We start from the raw sequence: 10268 nt of genomic DNA on the forward strand, positions 1-10268 counted from the left end.
GTATTGGGGGGAAGCATCATCATCTTAAATGCTGCCATCTTTCGCAAGCATTAGGTGTTGATCTTTCCTGTAATGTCTGGACTCCTGTCATTAAATTATCATGATGGCATTTCACAAGCTTTTCTAAATCTTGCATTATTTATATACCCAAATGCTTTTTAGGGGAATATTTTTCATAGGCCATTTAGAGCAACTTGCCATTGTGTTCACATTTCTATAAACGATGCCTTTGATTTTTAAAAAGAAGACAGAGAATTGCTGCAATCTCAATGTGCTAGAGTGTGCACTTGACACTGAAAAGGCCCCAGATCCTATCCATGGTCAGAAACAGCTCAAAATATTTCACGGAAGACAAGGTCACAAAGATATACACCCCTTTCCACATACCGAATTCAGTCAGATTGGCAGCTGAATCTCCCTTCAGCACTGCCAACAGAATATTTTCCTCCAGTACATCTTGGGGCAAGAGGTTAGCTAAGACAACACAGAGGGAGATAGTTTAGGGGGCTCAATGGGAATGGTGTGTCTCTGTTTGGGGGGGGCTGCTGCTTCCACCCCACTCTCCAGCATTCATAATCTGCCACCATTCACCACTTTAGGCAGGTGTCTAGTGGTATATAGGATAGCCTTTCCTTGGGATCTGCAAGTTGGGCTGCATATGCACAGCTATAAAAAATGACCTGAAAATGATCTTTAAAAACCCGTATTATAGTTCAAAATGTAAAATTCCGATTTCACTTCTACAGCACCATCTGGTGTCACAGTGTTATAATACATTTAAAACACTTTTAACTAATGTAGCTGAGTCCTAGGTCGGAGAAAGACTTCCATCTGAAATCTTGCACACCAGCATTCAACCTTTGCAAACCTAGGACTTACTTTTAGCCCAAACACAATGGGGTGGGGGTGGGGAGCACATTTTAAACTTTCAGCTCCTATTTGTGTGATGCTTGTGGAGACCAACAGCAGGGCCAGTACTGAGTTAGAGGGGCCCTTGGTGTGATTCAGCTTCCTATGGCTGTCTGGTCAATCTACTGGCTGGTGCCCAGTGTCATTTGTTAAAGCACATTCTGGTTGCTTGCATTCACAGTTGGCTCTGGGTTTATAATAGTGCTTAAAAAACCAACAACTTAGAGATGGAAAGAAGATAATGTACCTACCAGAGAAGAATGGCAGATCAAGTTGATGGATTATCCTGAAATGGCTAAAAATTACCGGTAGAATCAGAAATCAGGAAGACCAAAATTTTTAATAAGGAATGGGGGAAATTTATACCTTATCATAAAGACCATTGTAAATGGTTAAAATCGTTAGTAGGATTGGAATATCACTTGTAGTTTAATGGTGAATTTTGGATACAATGGAGAGATAAAAGATTTGGATTATCATAAAAGATGCAGGAAGAAATGATTGACAGTAGGACCCACAAAGAGGAGGGAAGGCCAAGAGATTCCTTGGAATCTAGTTTTTATGTTGTATATTGGATATGTGACTGTAAAATTATAATCTGAAAAACCAAATGAATAAATTTAATAATAATGATAAGTAAAGGTAAAGGTACCCCTGCCCGTACGGGCCAGTCTTGCCAGACTCTGGGGTTGGTGCGCCCATCTCACTCAAGAGGCCGGGGGCCAGCGCTGTCCGGAGACACTTCCGGGTCACGTGGCCAGTGTGACATCGCTGCTCTGGCGAGCCAGAGCCGCACACGGAAACGCCGTTTACCTTCCCGCTAGTAAGCGGTCCCTATTTATCTACTTGCACCCGGGGGTGCTTTCGAACTGCTAGGTTGGCAGGCGCTGGGACCGAACGACGGGAGCGCACCCCGCCGCAGGGATTCGAACCGCCGACCTTTCGATCGGCAAGTCCTAGGCACTGAGGCTTTTACCCACAGCGCCACCTGCGTCCCTTAATAATAATGATAACAAACAGCAATTTAGAATGTGGAGGACATTACAGAGGCAACAATGAATGGGGCATAAAGGAGGACCTTGCAGGGGCAATAATTAATGGGTCATCCCCACCCCCACCCCTACTCAGAACAGGAGATCCTCAAAGTCAGAAGCTCTACCCTTAACCTCTAGGATGTACTTCCTCCTTCTCGCTTCTCCTTTGACTTTTTAAAGCTGATAAGAAGTCACAAGAGTGACCTCTCTGCCTTCAGTGTTTGCCCTTGTTGTGCCAAGCTGTTGGCTGGCTTCCTTTTGTTTGCAGAATGGGGAAAGGATTGTGGGAGAAAGAGGAGAAACCACAATCCTGTGTTATTTCTGTGGGTGTCATAAAAAACAAACAAACCCTCCAGCAACATGGTACATAAGACTCCTATATTAGTGACGGATAAGGCAGGAGAAAAACAGAAAGCAAATTCTACAATTCGGAGCAGCTGTTCCCCAGAACGGAAAAGCAGCTCAAGATATTTGGGTGAGTTCCTTGGTCTTTATCCTGCCTTGTCCTTCTTCAACTCTATGCATATAAACTCTCCAATGTATTTAGTTACCCCAGTATCTGTCTTGCAATGTACAACAGGTGCTGGTATATATTAGGAGTTGGCACAGAAATTTACAGTGGTACCTTGGTTTGTGAAGTTAATCCACTCCGAAAGTCCGTTCTTAAACTAAAGCATTCTTAAACCAAGGTGTGCTTTCCCATAGCAGCAGGGGACTCAATTTACGAATGGAACAGATTCAACAGGAAGTGAAACATGTTCTTATTCCAAGGCAAAGTTCACAAACCAAAACACCTACTTCTAGGTTTGCAGTGTTCTTAATCCAAGTTGTTCATAAACTAAGCTGTTCTTAAACCAAGGTACCACTGTACTCTGTCTTTTTTTTAAAAAAATTGATTGGTGTTTGAATCACTCTGTGCTTTTTATGCTTTGATATGCGCTCTGGGTTCTGAGTCATTCTGTATAAACGAATTTCTGTTGTCCCATTTGTTATAATGGGGAATCTAGACATAGCTAGAACGCCTCTCCCCCTTTTGGCCAAAGTGACTCTTGTTTGCAGACACAGGAGCTACCTTGATCTATAAATTTTAAAATCTTCTGTCAGAACTGGATGCAATTAGCAGGCATGGCCACCCCTTCAGAGGGGATGGAACCTGGGAAATTTCAGAATGATAGCTGTAGCCTTTACCATTTTGGGGTGGGTTGTTGTTGTTTAGTTGTTTAGTCATGTCTGACTCTTCATGACCCCATGGACCAGAGCACCCCAGGCACTCCTGTCTTCCACTGCCTCCCGCAGTTTAGTCAAATTCATGTTGGTAGTTTTGAGAACACTGTCCAACCATCTCGTCCTCTGTCGTCCCCTTCTCCTTGTGCACCCAGTTTTTCCCAACATCAGGGTCTTTTCCAGGGAGTCTTCTCTTCTCATGAGGTTGCCAAAGTATTGGAGCCTCAGCTTCAAGATTTGTCCTTCCAGTGAGCACTCAGGGCTAATTTCCTTAAGAATGGATAGGTTTGATCTTCCTGCAGTGGGTGGGTACAATAGGATAAAAAAAAGGAGGAGGAGAATCACAGGCGCTAAACATGATATTTAGATAAACAGTTCATTGAATGTTGATATCATTACAGATACACCAGTCTTGTTGTCTCTTCTGTGATCCTTCCCCATCAACATGCAGGAACTCCTGGGATTTTTGCTCTTCTCAGTTTTAATACAGACAGGTCAGTAGAGCCTGGTAAGCACTCCTATGGAAAATACTGTAGCTTCATTGGCAGGAGAAAATTATTTTCCATTCCCTGGCAGATAGTTTAAGAGCTTTCCAAAATAGACTTAAACTGGGGCAGATAGGCAAATCTATCAATTTAGGTTCCTCCCAGTTTCTCACTTGAATTCTACACATTTCCACATCAACCAGCAATTGTAATTATTTTTAATAAGTCTTCAAGAATATGCATTAGCATTTTGGTATGAAATATGCTTTGATGTGCATTTTTTCCCCAAAGCAATCACCCTAATGTAATGAATCTTTGTATGTTCTTTTCAGTAACCCGTGCATTTTTAATACACACTTAACCCCGGTATATGCATCTTTACACACAGTACCTGGCCAGAGAGCAACATTACAAAATTCAGACAAGTGCAGATTTCAGCAGATGGTGATGTTTCAGTTCACTAGTTGTTTCAGAAAGTGCCAATTAGGGAGGTCCGTTTTGAAATGTGAACTGAATTGGTTGTCTCCTGTATCTCTATGCTGACATCACATTCCATTCTGAATATCTTGTCCATCCCTTTTGCTAGAGAGCTATGGGAACTGCAGTTCTGCAAAGGGAGTTATATTTCTAAGAGAAAGAATTCTCAGCAACCCCACCAAACTGTGTTCCCTAAGATTTTGGGTTGGAAGCCACAGAACTTTAAGTGTTTATCATTTTTGGAATACTGTTTTTTATTTATTTATTGAAACAGTTTGTATACTGCTTAGCTGCAATAATCTCTAAGCAGTTTAAAAAGATGCAATACAAACAATAAAAAATCAGTTAAAACTAGAAGAACAAACTTCAACTAAAACACCTGCTGTAACAACAACAAGTTTTCAATAGGCACCAGATGTTCAGCAGGGAGAGAGCCTCTCTGACTTCCACCGAAAGGGATTTCCATAAAATGAGGTCCTTGACATCCAGTCCTTGGTTCCTGGTGGATCTGAGCCATGCATATGAGCCATAGGGAACAACTAACAGTGCCTCCCCTGAAGATATAAATGATCAGGCAGAAATATGGGGAATTAGGCAGTCCTTGAGGTCTCCTGGGGTGGATCTACACAAGGGAAAAACCCACTGTAAATAAGTCAGAAATTAAATCGTTATAATGAAACAAAAAAACAGCAACAACCCTATGTAAAAATGGCATAGAAAATTTGTTTGCTCTCTGGTGCCATCTGGTGTTGCATGTTTATAATGCATTCAAAGCATTGTTTTTTGACTAATGTAGCCGAGTCCCTAGACCAGTGATGGCCAAACTTGGCCCTCCAGCTGTTTTGGGACTACAACTCCCACCATCCCTAGCTAACAGGACCAGTGGTCAGGGAGGATGGGAATTGTAGTCCCAAAACAGCTAGAGGGCCAAGTTTGGCCTTCACTGCCCTAGACCCAAATTGTTACGGTGCTTGTAAAGGAACACAATAACCTTGAAGCTGACCCAACAGCATATGGACAGCCCCTGCTTACTTTTCAGCGCCGGAGTTATGTGCTGGTGATAGTCTGCCCCACACCTGTGGTCACACCTTGCCCTGTGAATGCATGAAGGTTCATGTTGCTGAAGGAAGAAATGCAGAGGCATGGCAGACCCGTGCAAATGGATATGACACTGTGTCGCTTTCTCTCCACCAGGCACTTCTCTGGAATGTGAAGTCTGCAGTGGCCTTGGCAGCAGCTGTGCTGGCAGGATGGAGAACTGTGACGCTGGCCAAGACACCTGTGCCATTGCCTACACGGAAACCTCATTAGGTTAGTTGTCTGAGACAGACAAGTCCAGAAATGCCTCCTTGCAGCGAGGGTGGGCAGGGGAAGTTGTGCTCCCAGATCTCTACAGCCTCTACTAAGCCTACAGCTCAAATGAGAAGCAAGAGCTTTGCACACATACAGCAAAGCGAGGACTTAATTTGCTCATTCAGAACAAGAGTTTGACAGCAACCAGCCTCATGCCTTTGGCATGACAGAGCCAGGGACAGAGCACTCAACTAGCATGACTCCTAACAGCTAATAGTTGGCAAGAGAAAGAGTAGGGATGCTTGTGTTTGTGTATCCCTATATACATAAAAATATAAGGCTGTTGTCATGCTGCAGTTTGCTGGGAGGGAAGAGGGGAGAAGAGGGACTTAAGGCAAGCTGGGAGGGGAGGGACTTGGAGGGGGTTGTGGGGTAGGTAGGCATGGGTGGGGTGAAAATGGAACAGGGGTTTAGTCAGGTGTGGTGGAAGGGTGTTGCCAGGATGCAGTCAGCAGCTCCTGGCTGGTTGCCCAGGAAAGTATAAAGACAAGGAAAAGTTTCCTTCAGTCCTTTTTTATTTCAGACTTTACAGAGAGAGGCTGTAGAATCCAGAATCTTGTATAATGGCATTGTCCCAAGTGAATCTCCACCCCGTGTCTTTCCCACTTCCTTATTCGTCCCCTCTATGGGTGCTGCTAAGTCGCCTCTGTCTTCGAGCTCTTTGCTCTTCTACTTTTAAGGCTCGCCGGGTTCTGGGAGATGGTGGGTCTGGAATGCTTTCTAGTGATAACATGTCAGCCAGCTGCTGCTCTGGCTCTGCCTGCCCCTCCTCTCCCATGATTTCCCAGCTTTTCCCTGCATCTGCCTCTCAGCTGTGACCTCCGCAAACCACTGTTTGTAAATCTAGACTGTCTTTCCTTTTCTCCTCCCTGGAAGGGTCAGGATGGGGAGGGGATCTCCACTATTCCTCCTCCTCTGCCCAGTCCCTGACAGGTGGCTATCAAAGAGGTAGGTGAGGTTGATGAGCAGATCAAGCAGGGGCAGCAGTCTTGAGTGTGTGTACATGTATAAAAATTGAGGAACCAATATTCATATAATGAAAGAAGAACAAGAAAAAGAATGGTGCTGATAAGCTTTGAATCTGGAGGATCCTGTGCTGCAGAAACACCTGTAGGAACAACCCAGACGATTCCCCCCCCCCGAGGAATTTCGACCCAGCTATACAAAGCTAATTTGCACAGGTATAGGGTGAGAGTAGTTGGTGACTGCAGCTTTCTAACCAAATCCCATTTTTCTTTTTCTTTTTCTTAATTATTTATTTATTCAAAGTTATAACAAAACATATTTTCCAAAAACATATCCTTATTCCCCCCCATTTTTCCTCCCCCTCCCCCCACAGAACCCATCACCCCACCCCACCCCCCGACTTCCCTCAGTTCTAGTCTTTGGTTTCTCCAATAATGCTATTTTCTGCATGTTACAGAGTTGTATAGGTCTTCAAACTGTTTAGCTAATTATTATCAGAAAAAAAATATGTGAATGTTTATTCAAAACCTGCCAAGGAGTCCGGTTCGCTTTGTTGCGTCTTCAAATACTTTGTGAAAGGTTCCCAGTCATCCTTAGAGTCACAGTTATCCTTGTCCCGTAACTTATATGTCAATTTTGCCAGTTCTGCATAGTCCATCAATTTTTCTTGCCACGATTCTTTAGTTAACCAAATCCCATTTTTCTTGCTGTGCAGGTGAAGCGACAACACAGACAATCTCAAAGAGCTGTGCATCCTCAAGTGTCTGCAACGGCCCCCCAACGTACATGAATTTTGGGCAGGGGAAATACATTCGGTCCCACATCACTTGTTGCACGGGAGATGGTTGCAGGACAGTATCTCCTCAACGTAAGTATCCGTGAGTTGCCAGTGATCATACAACCTGGAAAGTTCGTCTGTCCCTTTAAAACAGATGTGGGGAACTGGGTGTGACCAGTGGGCCATATTCTTATCTCCCCTACCTTGCTGTGGGCCAAATAATTACAAATAATTATGGCCAGACTTATGGTGTTGTCCACAGGGGGAAGTTATCAGTGCCCACCCGGCCCAGTGGTGTAGTGTGGGGCTGGGCGGGGGTTGTGGCCCCAGGCACATTTTGGGGAGGGGGCGTGACCTGTGCTCCTATGTTGTCTGGAGATGTATCTCAGAAGTAGAGCAATTGCTTTGCATGCAAAAGGTTCCAGGTTTGATATCTTTCCAGGTAAGTTTGGGAATGTCTCCTGCCTGAAACCCCAGATAGCCACTGACTGGCAATATAGACATTATTAAGCTAGATAGACCAATAGCCTGATTCGGTTTAACATAGCTTCCTATGGTCTTCCGTGTTTATGTGTTATGTTGGGGGGGAAACAAGCAGCTAATAAAACTTTTAAAATTCACAATGTGTCTGCACAGGGCTGCCCCATCAGAATTCTGGAAGCCATATTCAGTACTTTTGTTTTTAATGGATTTTTATTAAGTTTTCAAAGATTTTAACAAATCTACTTCACAGGCAACATGCCATTCTCTTAGATTTTTCTTTTTGACCTCCCATCCTTCCCTTCCTGATGTTTTTGTTCCGATTCTTGGTTGCTGCCTTGTTACCAACCCCCCAATATCATTTTACTGCTTTTTTGTTTTATTTTCCCACCACTCACATCTCGAATCCTGCTCACGACTTCATATCACTATAATACTTCGTCAGATCTTAAAAAAAAAAAAGGCCTCCAGTTTTCCATAGAAAGTTCATCATTTTGATCTCTTTGCTTTACGGTCACCATAGTCCGTACTTATTGACGTTTTCTGAATGTGTTCATGGGCAGCCCCATATGTTTGTAACTTCCTGTGTTTGTAACTTCCCATGTTTTTAACTTTAAAATCCAGCAAGAAAATTAGATGGTGAGAATTGGAAGCATCCACACATGTGTGCTGCCAGGGGCGGGGAACAGAGGGAGTAGCTGAATTGTGTCAGCTGCCAACTTTGCTTTGCCTAACAAGCTATCCATTTCCCATTTCCCTCTCGATATGGTTTCAGTGCCACCAGCATTGAACAAACTTAATGGCAAGCAATGCCCAGGCTGCTACTCTTTGTTACCCGGTGGTTGTGAAACAGAGACTGTGGATTGCATTGGAACCGAGGACTACTGCCTTGAAATGGAGGAGAAAGTCACATATGGTAATTCTGAATTGCAGGTCTGCGAGTGGAGATTAGCTGGAGCCCCTGGTCAAACTGCTTCAATGGTTACCTGCTAGCTCTGTCTGCTAGCTCTCAGGGTTGTGGGTTCGAGCCCCATGTTGGGCAAAAGATTCCTGCATTGCAGGGGATGACCCTTCTGGTCTCTTCCAACTCTACGATTCTAAGTCAATTATTTGAGGTCAGCTATGAAAAGCAACAAAGGCCCTAATGGCACCTTCAACCATTTGTTGCCATGTCATGTTGCCATGACAAATTTGTTATGACATCAGTTTGCATGGACCACAGACCTCTTCATCAGATGCTCGATGTGTTATCTTTCGTTGCAACTACACACACCTGCAGTTGGAGCGGGTTGGAAATGCAAACAGTGAAGTCAAAAGGAAAGGCAATGGCCTTGTTAAAAGTGAACATTCCATGCAATGAAACAGACATGGAGTGGAAATAGTTCATCTGCTCACCCCAAATTTCTAGGCAGGAATGGGGATCTTGTGTACCTCCTGGTGTTAAGAACATATAAGAAGAGGCGCTGCTGAATCAGGCCAAATGCTCATCTACTCCAGCATCCTGTTCTCACAGTAGCCAACCAGATGCCTATGGGAAGCCCACAAGAGGGACATAAGTAGAACAGCACTCTCCCTGATTCCCTGCAACAGTGGAGGTAGAACATAGCCTTTGTGGCTAGTCACCGCATATAGCCTTGTCCTCCATGAATTTGTCTAACCCTCTTTTAAAGCCATCCAATTTTGGGCCATCACAGCCTCTTGTGGGAACAAATTCCATAGTTTAACTAAGCATAGTACTTCCTCCTCTTCTTCTTCTTCTTCTTCTTCTTCTTCTTCTTCTTCTTCTTCTTCTTCTTCTTCTTCTTCTTTCCACAAGGTTGGACCACACTTCCCATCATCCCTGACCATTGGCCATGTTAGCTGCGGCTAATGAAAGTTGGGGTCCAGCAACACCTGGAGGGTCACAGACTCTCAGATCCTGGGCTAGTGTTTTCTATACTTTCATCCCTTGGCTGGTTTAGGATAAATTTCCTTGTATATCTAGTCTACTGGGTTTTCAACAAGGCCTCCGTTGACATGGATAGGAAATAGCTACTATTGTGAGGCCAGGTTACTTCTCTCTCCCGCTTTCTGTTTAGCTCTTTCTCCTGACCCTGAACTTTTTGTTTCCAGGTAAATTCACCTTCAACGTCGTCATGAATGGCTGTGCTTCCCAACCCGCCTGTGCTGCGAAAGTGGGCAAAGTGGCTACTGCAGGGGTTTATACTGATATTACGAAAGCTGAGTGCACACCAGCTCCCATTTCAGCTTGAATGAATCATCAGCCACCAGACTTCCTCCTCAGAATTGATCCTTATTAGAGATTGTGTTATATTCTTCCCGTATTAGGTAGCAAGGATATTGCTTCTAATAAGATAAGAAGAGTCCCACTGAATTAGACCAAAAGCCTAGGGAGATGCCACAAGTTGTTCCCCACGTGTTTGCGATCTTCTCTAATGTAATTTCCTCCCAAAGAGGACATTGACTGCTGCTTTGTGATGACCAATAAAAACTAGCTAAAGAGCAATGCAAGGTAATTTCTCTCTCTGTACACCTCAATCAGTTTTATACTGTATAGGGAAA

General features: G+C 44.0%; 1 protein-coding gene across 1 annotated transcript; it reads left to right on the top strand.

Moving 5' to 3' along the window:
• The first annotated feature begins 2249 nt into the window (after positions 1-2249).
• On the top strand, positions 2250-10212 carry LOC310851725 (phospholipase A2 inhibitor NAI-like). Its single transcript, XM_083754388.1, has 6 exons — positions 2250-2418; positions 3569-3661; positions 5324-5440; positions 7164-7316; positions 8482-8622; positions 9819-10212. The coding sequence occupies exons 2-6, from the start codon at positions 3613-3615 to the stop codon at positions 9956-9958; spliced, it is 600 nt and encodes a 199-aa protein (XP_083610514.1). The 5' UTR covers positions 2250-2418; positions 3569-3612; the 3' UTR covers positions 9959-10212.
• Positions 10213-10268: the final 56 nt, after the last annotated feature.

This window comes from Podarcis gaigeae (genome assembly GCF_964106915.1).
Source record: "Podarcis gaigeae genome assembly, chromosome: 8".
NCBI lineage: Eukaryota > Metazoa > Chordata > Lepidosauria > Squamata > Lacertidae > Podarcis > Podarcis gaigeae.